Source organism: Stegostoma tigrinum, chromosome 31, assembly GCF_030684315.1.
Source record: "Stegostoma tigrinum isolate sSteTig4 chromosome 31, sSteTig4.hap1, whole genome shotgun sequence".
Lineage (NCBI taxonomy): Eukaryota > Metazoa > Chordata > Chondrichthyes > Orectolobiformes > Stegostomatidae > Stegostoma > Stegostoma tigrinum.
In genome coordinates this window covers 33,743,668-33,761,631 of record NC_081384.1, presented here as the reverse complement: position 1 = coordinate 33,761,631, position 17,964 = coordinate 33,743,668, and the positions used below count along the sequence as shown (strand labels likewise).

Genomic DNA, 17,964 nt, shown 5'->3' with positions numbered 1-17,964 from the left:
ACAATTGTCACATGGTTACCAGCATCATCAGTTCTTCAAATACAAAATACGTCACTCCAATACAAATTGCCACTCTCGACTGATCTTTGAAGGCATCTAAATATCATTTGGGATTTAACAGTTTCTAGATTATCAGAAATTAGTAAATTTCACTTTACTAAACTTAAATATGAACATAATTTGAATAATGCTTCACAATCTTAGGAAGCCTTCCAGTAATGCCAAATTGGTGCAGTGCAACAAAATGCCAAACATAATCAAGCAACTAAGGGGGTTTGTGCTGATCTCTCAACTTTCAGCAATGACAAGCATTCTGCAGCAATGTATGTGCAATTAAAAAAAGGAGCCAACAGGCAGTTCAACTTTAACACTGCACTTAACTCTCCTCCTTGCAAAAACTATCTCACTCTCATACGTTCTTCTTCCAGGGCAAGTGGCAGCAACAAAAAAGGGAAATGTGAAGGCATCAGAAGAGGCCAGGGAAGAGAAGCAGATCTAATGGGGCTTGGGAGGAGTTGGATGCAGAGAGGGCATGGGGGACACATCAGAGCAGGCAGAGGCACAACAAGGGAGCTTGGAGGAAATCACAGAGGGGTATGCGTGGGTTCTCATCAGAGGGGGCCGAGGCACGAGGGAGCATGGAGGAATCAGACGGGGGGCATGGGGGAACTCATCAGATGGGCACGGGGGCGCTCATCAGAGGGGGAAAGCCACACCACGGTGAAAAGAGAGCAGAGGAGCAACAAGGGTGCAGGTGGAATCAGAGGAGGCACAGGGGACATCAAGCTGCAGTTACCCAGCTAACCGCTGGTATCCGAATTCAGGAGCAACAGCAGCTTCCCCCTCCTCTCGTCATTGATCGGGACTTACCCGGGTCGCCATTATGGCTGTCGGTTGGGCTGACCGAGCAAGGTTGCCGGTTGCCGGTTGCCGGTTGCTTCAAACGTGTCTGCCGAACACAACCACTCGCGCCGCCTTTCCCCTCCCCCACACCCACAACGCTGCTTTATAACATCCGGGCCATGCGTCAGCACGCTGCGCCACGACCTCAGCACGCAGGACGTTGCTAAGTTGGAATAAATCGTGTGGAATCGTAAACATGTTCATCCATGAACATCCTTCTGTCCAAGTTCACCCATCAACATCCACTGTCCATGTTCACCCATCAAAATCCATCTATCAATGATCACCCATCAACATCCATTTTTCAATGCTCACCATCAACATCCGCTGTTCATGTTCCTCTATCAACATCCAGTGTCCACGTGCACCCCTCAACATCCGCTGGCAATGTACATCAATCAACAGCTACCTGCCCATGTTCACCCATCAATATCTGCCATCCATGTTCATCCATCGACATCCATTTGCCCATGTTCACCCATCAACATCTATCTGTCAATGTTCACACATCAACATCCATCTGTCCATCGCCCACCCATTGACATCCACTTTCCAATGTTCATCATCAACACCCACTGTTCAAGTTCCTCCATCAACATCTACTGTCCATATTCACCCACCAACATCCAAATGTCAATGTTCAGCATCCACATCCACTGTTCATGTTCACCCATCAACATCCATTTTTCAATCATCACCATCAACATCTACTGTCCATGTTCATCCATTAACATCCAAATGTCAATGTTCACCCATTGACATCTACTGTCCATGTACACGCATCGATATCCATGTGTCAGTGCTCAACCATCAACAGGGGCAGCACAGTGACTCAGTGGTCAGCACTGAGCACCAAGGACCTGCGTTCAATTCCAGCCTCAGCTCAGGTTAGCATAGGTTTTCTCCGGGTGCTCTGGTTTGCTCCCACAGTCCAGAGATGCACAGGTTAGGTGGATTGGCCATGCTAAGTTATCTATTGTATCCAGGGATGTGTAGATTTGGTAGATTAGCCATGGGAAAATGCAGGGATTAGTTAAGGATCTGGGTGAGATGGTCTTTAGATGGGCTATGTGGACTCAATGAGCTGAATGGCCTGCTTCCACTCCCAAGGGAATCTATGATCAACATCCACTGCTCATGTTCACCTATCAACATCTGCCCATCAATATTCCTCTATCAGCACTGATACAATAACTTTAGTATTCACCCATCAATATACAGCCACCACTAGTTAGAATAAGGTATTACAGAAAGCATCTGAGATGGCATGATATCTGCATTGGTCCATGTTGAATTTTCTTGTACCATAATCCATTCTTCAGCTATTTCATATACAAGCAAGTTCTATAGTAACTTAAATAGTATGTCATCTGTGGGTGGTGGACAGATGTTTTCACCCCATTAATACCTTCTGAAGTTGAAGATTTTGGTTCCATTTGTGTGTCTGTTCACTCATTGTAAGCCAAGAACATCACTGCAGTCTGTGGCATTATCCCACCTGTCCGCAGGGATGTGCAGATTTTAATGGTGCCTCATTGGAGTCTCTGCTCCAGGCTGTCTGGGGCAGAAAGGAGGTGCTGCACTTCTCGGGAGGCTTGGAGATCAGGTCACAGATAGAACTCATGGAGGTTATCAAGAGAAAGATCGTCAAACAAAGGAGGGGAGTAGATGAAAGTAGTGTTGAAAGGAGAAAATGCACTCCAACTTTTTTAATGCCCACTTCTCTTTGAAAGATTCAAGGATACAAGTAGATACTGGGTGCAGACTCTCTGTAATAATACTCGGGAAGGATGAGAACTGAACAATAGAGCACAGTTCTTTGTTATTTACATTTTCCAACATTATAGTCTATTATGATACATCTTTGGAGTAAGTGGGACTTGAATTCAGGCCTCTTGATCCAGTAGTGGGGACATTACCACTGCACCACAAGAACTTCAAGAACTCAGCTCTTTTTTTTTAAATAACCACCACCAAGTCCCCCAATTAGCAAATTGAATAAATAATAAATTACAAGCACTGCCCACCAGGGACAGTGCAAAAATAAGAAATAAACCAAAATTTTGGGGAAACAAGGGAGAGGGCTAAATAAAAATAGTACTGGATAGAAAGATCGTATGCTTCAGCCCCGGCCATGCCCACCTTTCTCTAAAAGCTTCGAGGGTGCTGGCGGACATCGCATGCTTCCTCTCCAAGGACACCGGGACATGGGTCTAGCCCCAGAAGAGAGGCAGAATATAGGACGCAGCTTTTTCTTTCACAGACCAACCACCAAGCCTCCCATGTCACTAAGCAAATTATTGAATTATAAGTACTGCTCACTGGGGAAGTGCCACAAAAACAGTAAGGAAAGAGGAAGATGATCAATTAAAATGAACCTGGATGAGCTCAACACTTTTACTCTTTGTTTCATCAACCTGTTCAGAGATGGTATGACACAACTCGAGAGTAGATGAGACTTCAACCAGGCTGAGGTGAACCCAAGTCTTCTTTTAAATGTTGATCAGAGATACTATTACACACCTCTGAACACTGTTTTCCACCATCAAACCACCATGAACCCAGGTCTTGGTATTTCAATCAGGCTGTTCAGACGTTCCACAACACACCGATGGAGCAAGTGGGAGTTGAACCCAGACTTTCTAACCTAGAAGTAGGGACAATACCATGTGTAACAAGAACACAGATCTCTTTCTTTTGATTGATCTACCACCAAATCATCCATATTACTACAAAACCAATACAACAAACAATGAGCATAACCTGCTGTCAGTTGACTCAAGAGCTGTTCTGGTTTACCCTTAACATGACCTGAATTTCTAACAATTACCACCTCATTCTTCAAAACTGAAGTTAGTCCAGGCCTAGCCTATCCATCTTTGACTCTTACATTAGTCCCTCATTCTATGGATGAGGAAGGAGAACTTTCTCTCAGCTGATTCTATTTCTGAAGAAGAGTCTAGGCCCAAAACATCAGCTTTCCTGCTCCTCTGATGGTGCTTGGCCTGCTGTGTTCATCCAGCTCTACACCCTGTTATCTCTTACTCACTTATATCTTTTTTTCAAATCATAAAACCAAAGATGGACACATTATTGGAGATGATGTCTCACCAAAACTTTATATGATGTTGAGAACTTCTTTTTTGTTTGTGAATTGTCTCTTGTTCAAAGAACACTCTGGAAGTTTCAGTTCTGGAGATGCCTAACATTCAATTAGATGACACATGTTGTACTTGGGTGTCATCCAGAGCCAGCCATCCTAACAGAGAATCCAAAGTTCGAACTGGTTTTGAACTGTGTTTAAGTTGGAAGGATTGTGGTTGTGGCAGTTGCAGGCTGAAGGTTTCATTCTTTTGTTCCCTCATTGTCCTTCCATTATCAGTTTATTGCAAGTTTAGAGAATAGAATCTCACTTATAAGTGTTTTGTGAATATTTTTGGACTCTACTGGAAGCTATATCTTCAGAAACCAAGCAAGGTACAAATCCACGTGCCTGTGAAACTACAGATTGTGGAGATTGCTTCAGTGAACTGATCAGTTGCATCTCATTGTTTTGTTCTTTCTATTTATCCTTAACTGCATCTGTTTGTCTGTCTAACTTTGTGTGAGTTGGGGCTAGAATCAAAGAGGATTAGGTTTAAATCATAGGCTTCAATCAGGTTATCTTGTTTAGTTTTGCTCTGTCAAAGCAACTGTATTATTAATAAATTATTAATTTTTTGTTTAAGCTCCAAACCTGTTGTATCATATTGGATATTTTTAAAAAATCTGATACTGGTTATTCAAAATGCCTCGTTAGGAATGATTGGGGTCAATTCTGAGGGTCATTAAATACTTTAATTTTACTGTGTTATGAATGAAGGGATTGAGAAGCTGATTTGATCTGGTGGTCTTTGGGCCATAACAACGTTGGTGGGAAAATATCTGTATTTCATATTTTTTTTGCCATGAATACTAACATTCTATTTGCCTTCTAAATAATTTGTTGTACCTGCATGCTAATGTTCAGTGATTCATGTACCAGCACAGCTAGACTTTCTGTACCTCACAATTCTGCAATCTTTCTCCTTTTAAATTGTACTATTGTTTCATCCTCCCTGTGAAAATGGACAAGTTCACATTTTCCAACATTATAATCTATGTGCCAATTACTTGTCCATTCACTTAACCTATTTAAATCTCTTTGTAGATTCTCTACCTCCACTTGACAGGTTAAGTTCCTATATATGGAGGCAAACCAGGAAATGTAGTTAATGCGCTTTTAGCTCCTGTATTTATTTCATTAAAATAGATTGCAAGTAGTTGATTCCCAATAGTGATCCCTGTGGCACCCTACTAGTTACAGTCTGAGAAGCTGAAGAAGTTTTCCTCTGCTTCCTGTTTATTAACCAGTCCCTTAACTTATGCTAATACAATACCCCTTACACCAGTGTTCCTGTTTGGTATCACAACATTTTGATGTGTAGTAATTTCCTTGAAATAAATATTGTGAAGAATGAAGCCATTGTTTTTGAACTTCACCAGAAGCTGAATTTCAACATTACCACTAAGCTATGAAGGTGCATGGGTCACACAGCAATACAGAGCATATTGCACAGGAAACAAACTGCCGACTCACAAGCAATATTCCCTTTAAGATGCATTGGCAGCAAAGTATTATGAAAGAAACTGAAGAATGCAGCAAGCATGCTGTGCATGACAAACAGGTACAAACCATCCAGTCCATTGTCACTACTTCCCTGTGTTAAGAGGTGCGGAAGGCTGTGGTCAAAAGTTCCAATGATTTCCCTCCATAGACTAGGATGTTTCCAATCAGGACTCAATCTTTTCTCATCCCTTAATGCTATCCAACCAATTTCTTGCCTACCTCGTCTTTCACTGTGATATTGGCAGCAAATTTTGGTATGTGAAGACTTAAGCAAAATAGTCATTCAGTGCTTGATCCATGCCCACTGCTTCCACAAGAGGATTTTTGGTTCCTACTTAACCCAGCCTTTCTTTGACTAACCCTCTTCTATCTTTACTTGTTGATGGACTATTGTTCACCCACACTTACCAATTCTCATTTTTATTGCCCCTGTTAATTCATTTTCCTATACTTCCCACTGCAGTTGCTGCTATCAACCGGGCTCTCCACCACTGCTCTTTCTGTCGGAGATTTACCATCCATTTCTATTGTTTGTTTCATTCTAATTTTGACAATTTTAGTCATCCAGGGAGTTATACCTTTTGATGTCCTGCCTTTCCCATCTGTGTGGTTAGATCATAACACACAAAATAGCTGATGTTTTCAGTAAGACTTAAATCTGAGAAGGATGTTGTAAAAAATAGAATTGGCAATTTGGAAGCATTTCAATCTGGAAAATTAGTTCAACTCTGTGACATTTTAATCAGGTAATTCACTCAGACTGCAATCTTGTTTAATTACTATGATAGTTATTGCCTTTTCCTAAAGAAAAGACAAATGTTTAATAAAGAATGGCATTTAAGTTGCTTATGATCAACGCAGAAATTAATGACCACATGCAATATAGAATATTTGGTTGTTCGAATGTAGCTGTAGGGTTGGATAATGTTAAACTATAATCTTGACCTGATATTCTGGAGTTTTCTCCAAATTATTAGAAGGATTCATATACATAAAATTTTGACATAGTTCCACTTCTTCGGAAGGTGTTGACAGGAGGTGATAATTTTTGCATGATTAGTTGGAACCCATTTCCTTAAAGAGTTAAATGTCTTCACTCCATTTCACTTTGTTAAAAGCTTAACAGTTATCAATCAACTTCTACTTATAAAACTTCTTGCATAAACTCATATTGCCCCACACACCCTGTAGTCAAGTTGGATCTTTTGGAGTGTGTTGAGATCTTCATTATTTTTATATTGATTTTTGATTTGGAGCTGTGAACTGTGAGCTGAAAGTTTTTTTTCCTTTTGATTTATCCCTCAATTGTATCTGTTTGCCTCTCTGCCTTTGTGTGAGTTGGTCAAAGAAGATTGAGTTTAAATCATAAAGATAAACTAAATTACATTGTCATTAGGTCTGCTCTGCTAAATTATTAATTCTTTCGTTTAAGCTATAAATTCATGTTTGGAACTGATTATTCATCAAGTATAAATATTGTTTATTAAAATGTTTGCCAAGAAACCACTGGGATAATTTTTGAGGGTCATTGAGTATTTTAATTTTACTGTGTTGTAAATACAGGGATGGGGAGGCTGATTTTTGATTTGACTATCAGCCTTCATGTCATAGCAAGTATATCAATGTTGTAAGGTAAGGGACCATGACAGTTAACCAGAGCCGCAGGATCTTTTATGTTCACCTGAGAGGAAAAATAGCACTTTGCTCTAGCACATTTCCAAAAAGCAACACCTTCAACAGAGAAACATTTCCTCACTTCCTAGATTGTGTGCTAATTGGGACTTGAACCCAACATCTTCTAATGCAGTGGCAAGAGTATTACACACTGACCTGAAGCCTACACTAAGCATGGTAAATGCTCAATCCTAGCCTCAGACACAAGCCCAATCCCTTTAACTGTATTCCAAACTTCTGAGAAAAACAACACAAATGCCAACCTGTGTTATAATGAGTATGCAGGTTTGTGAACAGGTAGATTCAGGGATAGATTAAGCATTTTGCTCAAAACTATTCATAACATTGTCAGTGAATATTTGTTGGGCTCTCTCAACAGCTTATTCCAAATCCATGTGATGAGAGTGTTGTCCTGTGATGAGAGGCTGACAAATTGGCCCTAAATTCTCTCGAGTTTAGAAAACTGAGGAGTGAAATACAATGAAGTTCTGAATGATCTTGATAGGGTATACACTGAGAGGTGTTTCCTCTGGCTAGGAAATCCAAATGGAAGCATGAACTCAGATTAAGCTGTTCATTGGAACTAAGAGATGGTAAATGTTTATTACGAGAAAGGTTGTATTTAGATTGATGAAGGAAAGCTGCCTAAATGACAGAAAGCAATGCTGCATGACTTTTTAGCTTAAACAAGATATTACAGAGTTCTCAACAGACCTTGTGTTTATATATATTAATTATGTGGATCCTAGTATACAGGGTACAATTTCAAAATTTACAGATTAGACAAATATAAAAATATCTTTAGATTGTGACAAGTTTCAAAAGGTTGTAGGTGCTGGGATCGGTAGACAAAGACAGATGGAATATAAGGAAACAACATTGGAAATTATTCTTTCTTTCAGAATGTTGATCAGCTGTGATCTAACTGAATGGAGGAGTAGCCACAAGGGCTTACTTCTACTCTGTAATCTCAGTCTTACAAATGAAGTGCTAGTTAATGTTTACCACCTACACATAATAAAACACATTTAATATACTATTAAATGGCAGTGATTATATCTGTTGACAGAATAATTGGAAAATCCTTGAATGTGGAAGGAATCACAGGGCTTGCTTTTTCACTTTTAGTGAATACTCAGTCTTTAGGAGATAATTACACTAGAGGAGTTAGTCATAAAGAAAGGAAGAAAGACTTGCATGTTGTACAATTCTTTTCATCGGCATCAGATGCAATGATGGACTCTTTGAAATGTTGCCATTAATTTAATTTAGAAAACATGGGAGCCAACATGTGCATAGCAACTCCTACAAACTACATTGTGATCACAAGCAGATAATCTTTCTGTTATGAGGTTTATGGAAAGATATATATTGGCCACAACAGAGGCCACAAAATCCGTTGTATCCAGATGAGAGGGATAGATGAGCCTGAAATTTTCAATACTTGATTGAGGGTAATAGGCACCATCTACTGTAATGATGACTTGGGGACTTGTTGGGAAAAAAAAGTCAGGTCTCATGGGAGATATACCAAAGGGTGAGTCCTCACAAAAGTTTTTGTAATAATGTAGAGCCTCTAAATAATTGCAGAGAAGTAATGGACTACACTTGTTTATTTTGCAAGACTCTTTTCGTGAGACAACAAGGTTGTTACCCTCACACACACACAACAGCAAGCAAACCCCTGAGGTAATCAAACACTTCGAAGATGTAGAAGGTCACGCATCATGGCGAAAAAGGATGAACCAGCTCCCCACTGTCTAACATCCACATTTGATCACCACAAGAATTCAAGTTCAGTTTTTATTGTATGAGGCTATAAAAATGTATTTAACTATTTTTGCTGCAAGCAACAAGGAGTCAATAAATTGGGTCTTCTTGAGTTACAGGAATAGCAAAGTTATTAACTGTAAAAGCTGGAATAATTGTTTTAAAAAGGCAGCATTGACATCTGGTCTTCATGCAGTCACATGGGTGAACATGTGCATGGGTACACACACACAAACATGCACACATACATGTACGCACCCGCATATGCATACACATGTGGATAAACACACATAGTTAAAGGGTAAAAGTCTCAAATATAAAGGAAAATGTAAGAATATGCAGTTTAGAATTCTTCCTAGTCCTTCAATCATAAGGTTAAAATCTTTAGGAAATGACTCTAGAAATAGTGGATGTATCAGTGGTCATCTTCCAAGATTCTATAGGCTTTGGCACAGTTCCCACAAATTGGAGAGTAGCTAATGTAACCCCTATATTTAAGAAGAGAGGCAGAGAAAAAGCTGGATGTTATAGACCACTCAGCCTGACATTGGTCATGGGGAGAATGTGAGAGTCCATTATAAAAGAATTAGTAGTTAAGTATTTGGAAAACAGTGGCAGAATTGAACAGAGCCAGCATGGATTTAAGAAAGGAAAATTATGCTTGTCAAATCTGCTGGAATTCTTTAAGAATGTAACCAGTAGAGGTGATGAAGGGGAGCTAGTGGGTGTGACTTACTTGGATTTTTAGAAGGCATTTGAAATATTCCACATAAGAGATTAGTGTACAAAAACAAAGCATGGAACGGGGGCTAGTGTATTGTGACAAATGGAAAACTGGTTGGCAGACAGGAAACCAAGAGGAGGAATAAACAGGCCTTTTCCAAAAGGCAGTTAGTGACTCATGTTCTACCATAGGGATCAGTATTAGAACTCCACCTATTCACAAGATATGATTTGCATGAGGGAACTAAATGTAATATCTTCAAATTAAGTCAGGCGGAAGGGTGAAATGTAAGCTGTATTTGTTAACATTTTGTTTGAACCATGATTGATTTTGTAACCATTCGCCCCCTCATATCTCTCCAAGGGTGGTTAATTTGTTTCTCATTTTCACCTTGAAACACGGCCTTGTATTTTCTTTAGCAGTTGCATCATCTCAGTCCAAAATGCAACAGTTCCCAACGCTATAAGTTTTTAAAAATTAACGTCTTCACAGGATAAAAGGGTAGCCTCATGACACACCGGAGATAACACCCCCACTGTTCTTCAAAATAGTGCCGTCAGATTTTTTGCATGCACCCAAGCAAGCAGATGGGCCTTGGTTTAAAATATCAGCTAAACGTTAGCACTACTGACAGTCCAGTGTTCCCTCAGTGCCATAATGAACTGTCATCTTTGAGTGTTATGCTATACCCCCTAGGCTGGAATGTGAACCAGGAAAATGCCTCTGATTTTATACAAAAAACTGAAAGGTATGATATTGGGGGCCTGGAAAAGAAGTGAAGATAGGCAGGTTAGTATTTGTAGATCAAAATGTTTAAGTTGAATAGTAACACAAAACACCAGGCATGTCAGCCCTCACTGGGAGGACTGGGTTCATCATTTATTATTGGTTTTTCTGTTCCTGAGGAGCAATGTGAGATTAACAAAAGTAAGTGGGATTCACTTTGTCTATTACTAACATACAATCATGTGAATTAGGAGTAGGCCATTCAGCCTCTTGAACCTGCCATTCAATAGAATCATGGTTGATCTGATGGTTTGCTCAAATCCAGATTATCAGCTACCATGATTATCTTTCACCATTTCGCTTAACAAGAATCTATTTACCTTCACCTTTCGCACTCTGCTTCCATTATCTAGTTAAGTGCTTGTTTTTGACTGGTGCAGATTTGTTGGGCCAAAGGGTCTTTCACTGTGTTATAGAGTCATTGACTCACAGAGTCATACAGTATGGAAACAGACCCTTCTGTCCAACAAGTCCATGCCAAACATAATCCCAAACTAAACTAGCCCCACCTGCTCCTGGCCCATATCACTCCAAATCGTTCCTATTCATGTACTTATTCAAATGCGTTTTAAATGCTGTAATTGTACCCACATCCACCACTTCCTCAGGAAGTTCATTCCACATATAACCAGTGTGTAAATATAATGTAATATGACTGTGTAAAAAAATTGTCCTTCATGTCTTTTTTAAATCTCCATCCTCTCACCTCAAAAATTTGTCCCCTTGTCTTGAAATCTCCCATCCTAGGGAAAAGACAACTACCATTAACTCTATATATTCTATAAGGTCTCCTCTGAACCCCCTAAACTCCAGTAAACAAAATCCTAGCCTACCCAGGCTTTGTTTATAACTCGAACCTTCCATACCTGCCAACATCCTGTTGTAGACCTCTATGATTCTATGACACATTTTCAGGAAGAAAGTCCCAAAGACTCATGCCCCTCTGAAATAAATAGTTTGTAGCATCTCTGTTTTAAATGGGTGACTCCTTACTTTTAAACAGTTAGACTTAGTTCCAGTTTGTCCCATAACAGGAAACATTCTTTGCACACACATCCTGTCAAACTGCTATGGAACTTATGTTTCAGTCCTAAGTTCTCACTCTTCTGAAATCTAGAAGATACTAGCCCAGCTAATGTAAACTTTCCTTCTTATACAACCATTCCCACTCCAGATCTAGTATTATTCATCTCATAAACTTTCTCTGCGCAATCTCCAATGTATTTACATCCTTGCCTGAATAAGGTGACCAATACTGCTATCTTGTAAATTCTCCTGCTATCGAGGTCAGTCTACTTTTGAAAGATCAGGTACATGGTAATGAGGGAACATGTAAAGGATACAATGTCCACGTCTTGTGAGCATTTTAGTGTTACATCCCTGTACGAGGCTGATTAGACATGAAATATCAGGGTCTACTTTGAACACCAGACATCAGGATATTTGCCAGGGGATCCAGCACCTTGTTACTCTGAAGAGATTTTGAGAAAGACCAGCCAGGAGATCTTGCTATTTACCTGTGCATGGTTGCCTTTCTTTTATCAATCCCACTTTATTGTCAAAATCAGCAATCGCATCACTGCATTGTTGTAATTGGCTGTTTCACCTTCATTATCAAAGATAATTATGAAAGAACTAGTGTACTTCAGTAGGTTTTTGCTTATTACATAAAATGACAGTCATATTACATTATATTGTATGCCCATTGCAATCATCTATATGATTTGTGAATAGTTCACATGAGTTAAGATCACTCTTTGCACATAATCTCTGCGCCTGAGAGACAGATTTTGGTTAATTGATTTGAGCTTCAAAGCTTTCAAAACCCAGATTAACCCAAATCCTACAGGTGCTGACATTTTTTTTAAAGCATTGCTGGCATGGAATGGAAACAGAATGTACAATTTAATAGAGATAGTAGAAACTGCCAATGCTGGAGAATCTGAGATAACGTGGTGTGAAGCTGGATGAACACAGCAGGCCAAGCAGCATCAGAGGGGCAGGAAAGTTTGATGTTTTGGGTCGGGAGAAGGGTCGTGACCCGGTACATCAAACTTTGCTGTTCCTCTGATGCTGCTTGGCCTGCTGTGTTCATCCAGCAGTACAATTTAATTATCACTTTGTGACAATAAAGAGATGAGGCAATTAAACCTCACAGTATTTACCATTAATTTCTCATTTACTTGTAAATAGAGACATGGGGAGCACACGGGACCTGGGTTAGAATCCTGTAAAAGCAGATATTGGTATTTGAATTTCACAAAATAGAGCCACTGAAATACGGTTGATTCCTAAACTGCCTTCTACAGCTAATTAGGGATTGGCAGTAAATGCTAGCCTAGCCAAACACGGCCTCATCCTGTGAATGAGAGATAATGGGAACTGCAGATGCTGGAGAATCCAAGATAATAAAGTGTGAAGCTGGATGAACACAGCAGGCCAAGCAGCATCTCAGGTGCATAAAAGCTGACGTTTCCGGCCTAGACCCTTCATCAGGGGGGATTTTTTAAAAAGTCAGACAGGAAAGGCAGGAAGCATACAGTGAAGGTGTAAACAAGTTGATTGGTGAATAAGTGGCTCAAAAGTCTCATTTAGTGCCGGGTACCAGAGTGTCAGTATCTTTAACACTCACCCTTTTTATCTGTCAGACACGGCTCCCTTATTAGACCAGATTAACAGTCCCAATCCTTAGAAGCACTATAGGCTACGATGGTCTTTGTGTCATGTCCATTTTAATGACTAAATCTCATAATATTGGATATTAATCCAATGCTACCAACCTCTCCAACATACAAACAAGCCAACTTGCTACCCTAAACTCAAAATTAGGACAAAATGTTAGGAAATATAAATTTTATAGACAAACTTAATAATAAAACTTGGAGCTGAATGGTATGTGTGGAAATGAAAATAATAAAATTGATGGAAAGTCATTAATGCAAGAAGATCATAGTGCCAGGAATTTTCAAAATCCTAGATAACAAAGTGTGGGACTGGATGAACACAGCAGGCCAAGCAGCATCTTAGGAGTACAAAAGCTGACATTTCGGGCCTAGACCCTTCATCAGAAAAGGGGGATGGGGAGAGGATTCTGAAATAAATAGGGAGAGATGGGGAGGCAGATCGAAGGTGGATAGAGGAGAAGATAGGTGGAGAGGAGACAGACAAGTTAAAGGGGCAGGGGAGGTGGGCTGAAGATAGATAGAGGAGAAGATAGGTGCAGAGGAGCATATGGGTGCGAAGGGGATAGATCAGTCCGGGGAGGATGGACAGGTCAAGGGGGCGGGGTGAGTTTAGCAGGTGGGAAACGGAGGTGCAGCTTGAGGTGGGAGGAGGGGATAGGTGAAAGCAAGAACAGGTTAGGGAGGCGGGAATGAGCTGGGCTGGTTTTGGGATGCAGTGGGGGGAGGGGAGATTTTGAAGCTTGAGAAATCTACATTGATAACATTGGGCTGCAGGGTTCCCAAGCGGAATGTGAGTTGCTGTTCCTGCAACCTACGGGTGGCATCATTATGGCACTGCAGGAGGCCCAGGATGGACATGTCATCTAAAGAATGGGAGGGGGAGTTGAAATGGTTCACGACTGGGAGGTGCAGTTGTTTACTGCGAACTGAGCATAGATGTTCTGCAAAGCGACCCCAAGCCTCCGCTTGGTTTCCCCAATATGGAGGAAACCATACCGTGTACAGCGGATGCAGTATACCACATTGGCGGATGTGCAGGTGATCATCTGCTTGATGTGGTAAGTCATCTTGGGGGCCCGAGATGAGGGTGAGGGAGGTGGTGTGGGAGCATGTGTAGCACTTCCGGCAGTTGTAGGGGAAAGTGCTGGGTGTGGGGTGGGGTTGGAGGGGAGTGTGGAGCGGACAAGAGAGTCATGGAGAGAGTGGTCTCTCCGAAAGGCAGACAAGGGTCGGGTGGGAAAAATGTCTTTGGTGGTGGGGTCAGATTGTAGATGGCGGAAGTGTCGGAGGATGATGCGTTGTATCCGGAGGTTGGTGGGTCGTATGTGAGGACTAGGGAGATTCTCTGTGGGCAGTTATTGTGAGGGCAGGGTGTGAGGGATGAGGTGCGGGAAATGCGGGAGACACGGTCGAGGGCGTTCTTGACCACTGCGGGGGGGAGGTTGCGGCCCTTGAAGAACAAGGACATCTGGAATGAGCAGGAGAGAAATGCCTCATCCTGGGAGCAGTTGCTGTGGAGGCGAAGGAATTGGGAATACGGGATGGAATTTTCGCAGGAAGTTAAGTGGGAGGAGGTGTATTCCAGGTAGCTGTGGGAGCCGGTGGGCTTGAAATGGACATCAGTTTGTAGGTGGTTGCCTGAGATAGAGACAGAAAGGCCCAGGAAGGTAAGGGATGTGTTGGAGATGGTCTAGGTGAACTTGAGGGTGAGGTGGAAGGAGTTGGTGAAATGGATGAACTGTTTGAGCTCCTCATGGGAGCATGAGGGCGCCAATATAGTCATCACTGTAACGGAGGAAGAGGCGGGGTTTTGAGCCAGTGTAGGTGCGAAAGAGGGACTGTTCCACATAACCTACAAAGAGATAGGCATAGCTTGGGTCCATGCGGGTACCCATGGCCACCCCCTTAGTCTGTAGGAAGTGGGAGGAATCGAAAGAGAAATTGTTGATGGTGAGGACGAGTTCAGCTAGGCGGATGAGGGTGTTGGTGGAAGGGGACTGGTCGGGTCTGCGGGACAGTAAGAAGTGTAGGGCCTTGAGCCCATCTGCATGGGGAATGCAGGTGTATAGGGACTGGACGTCCATGGTGAAAATGAGGTGCTGGGGACCGGGGAACTGGAAGTTCTGGAGGAGGTGGAGGGTGTGGGTGGTGTCACAGACATAGGTAGGGAGTTCCTGGACCAAGGGGGAGAAAATGGAGTCCAGATAGGTGGAGATGAGTTCGGTGGGACAGGAACAGGTGGAGACAATGGGTTGATCAGGGCAGGCGGGTTTGTGGACTTTGGGAAGGAGATAGAAGCGGGCTGTGTGGGGTTGGGGAACAATGAGGTTGGAGGCTGTGGGTGGGAGGTCACCTGAGTTGATGAGGTCATGGATGGTTTGGGAGATGATGGTTTCAAAATCCTCACCAAGATTAGGTGCCATCTGCTGGGCACTTATACAGTGACAACTTAATAACTGCAGATTGCTCTGTAGGTGGAGAGCACTGTTTTTTGCCATTTCAGCAGTGTGTATTAAAATGCACCATAAGTGAGATCATAGAAGAATTCTCTCTGCCATCTGTTTGCAGTCTTAAGGGAATTGAATTTAAAGAAGGATCTATCCTAGTAATGTGAGCCCACAACTTTAAATTGGCTATAATTTTGCACAAATTACATGTTACATTTTCAGGCATAACAAAGGCAAGAAGAGTTGGGAAATGAAAAATACAATTTGTGCAGTAGGTAATGCTTACTGGAGGTTGCAATTAAAGCATATTGTTGAAGCAGCAGAATTTGAACTTTAACCTTCACTTAATTAAGTATCTCCTTGACTTTGAAGTCCCTTAGATGATGAAAAGAGATTCGTCCAACCTGAGCTAGCAACTGTAATTTTAGTTACTGCCGTTCTGTTTTGAAGAGAGGGAATGAGAAGTAATTGGAGACATGCAAGTTTGTGTAACGTGCAAAATTACTGGGCTGTGCAAAAGAGGACAATGACAAGGGATGACAAAAAGGAAGAAAATTATCTCATCATCAAATGTAGACATGCAATACTAGAGAAAATGGTTGCCAATTTGTATTTTGTTCAAAAGAGCTTGTTTGCCATTAATAACTGTTTGATTTCTCCTGTTGCTTTTCAGCTCCAAAGAACGAAACAAAAAGAAAGAAAGATGACAGGTTCTCCTCAAAACAGAAAGGGTTCAAATGAAAGAAAAGTACTGCAGGCAGTGGAGATCTGAAATAAAAGAAAAGTAACATGCTGGAGAAACTCAGCAGGTCTGGCAGCATTTGTGGAGAGAGAGAGAGAGAGAGAGTTTGAAGTACAAGAGCCAGAGTGATGGTACAGCACAGAAAGAGGTCCTTCAGCCCTATGTGTCTGTGCTGGTCATCAAACATTTATCTATTCGAATTGCATGTTCAGCTCCTGACTTATAGCCTCATAGGTATTTTTTAATCAACCTGTTCAGAGACATTATGATACACCTCTGCAGCAGATGGGACTTGAACCTGGGCCTCCTGGCTCAGAAGTAGGACACCACTACTGTGCCACTGGTGCTCTAGAAAGAAGCTATGTGGCCCCATGTGTTTAGGTGAGTAAAACAAAATAAATTCGATGTAGAAATCCAGGATTGAACCAGGAACAATTAAATTTTCAATCTAACAGTCTCCCAAATGAGCTGTTTCAGCTATTATGCTATGTTATTGCAGGTGTTCATCTAAATTAGTTGTGAAATATCTTGAGGGTTCCTGCCTCCATCATCCTTTCAGGTAATGAAGTCCCGATACTCAGAAGCCCCTGAGTGAAGAGAGATAATGGGAACTGCAGATGCTGGAGAATCCAAGATAACAAAGTGTGAAGCTAGATGAACACAGCAGGCGAAGCAGCATCATAGGAGCAAAGATGCTGCTCAGCCTGCTGTGTTCATCCAGTTTCACACTTTGTTATCTAAGCCCCTGAGTGAAATTGTTTTTCTTCAAATCCCCTCTAAACCAACTGCACCTTACCTTCAAACTGTGTCCCTAGTTGTGAACCCCTCCACTAATAGGAAAAATTCCACAGTATCCACCTTATCCTTTCCCCTTTCAATTTTGTACATCTCAATTCAATCCACCACTCCCCTCCCCCAAATCCTTCTCTGCTCTAAGGAAAACAACCCAGCCTATCTGGTCTCTTCATAGCTGAATCAATCCAGTCTTTGCAATGTCATGGCAAATCGCATCTGCATCCTCTCTAATGTAGAAGCAAGATCCTTCCTGTAGCGTGAAACCAAAACTGCACATAGTATTCCAACTTTGGCATATTGATGTTATATGCAGTTCAACCATATACTCCTCGTAGTTGTATTCAATATTTTGACTCATAAAGGCCGTTTGCCTTCTTAGCCACACCTGCCAGTCCTGCTGCCTTCAAGGATCTATGAATGTGCTTATCAAGGTCCCTCTGATCCTCTGTACTTCCCAGGGTCCTAACATTCATTGTGTACTCCCTTGCTTGGTTGGCCCTCCCAAAATGCATTACCTCTCACTTTTCAGGATTAAATTTCATTTGCTACTCTTCAGCCCCTCTGATCAACCTATCTGTATCGTCTTGTTGTCTAAGGCATTCTTCCTACACATCAATTTTTGTGTCATAATTTTAAAAGAAATGGGGGCAGAATTAGGCCATTTGGCCCATTGAATCTGCTCTGCTATTTAATCATGGCTGATATGCTCTTTCCCCATTTTCCTGCCTTCTCCCCCAACCCTTCAATCCATCACCAATTAAAAATATGTCTAACTCCTCCTTAAATTTACT

The 17,964-nt window shown here is 41.5% G+C and overlaps 1 protein-coding gene across 1 annotated transcript in view; it reads right to left on the bottom strand.

Annotated features, from left to right (window-relative positions):
* The window catches only part of LOC125466299 (vesicle-fusing ATPase), a 223,030-nt gene extending 222,039 nt beyond the window's left edge, over positions 1-991 (bottom strand). The window contains exon 1 of the mRNA XM_048560618.2: positions 871-991. Within this exon, the coding sequence (XP_048416575.1) occupies positions 871-882 (12 nt within the window). The 5' untranslated portion in view covers positions 883-991. The remainder of the gene's footprint in view (positions 1-870) is intronic.
* Positions 992-17,964: the final 16,973 nt, after the last annotated feature.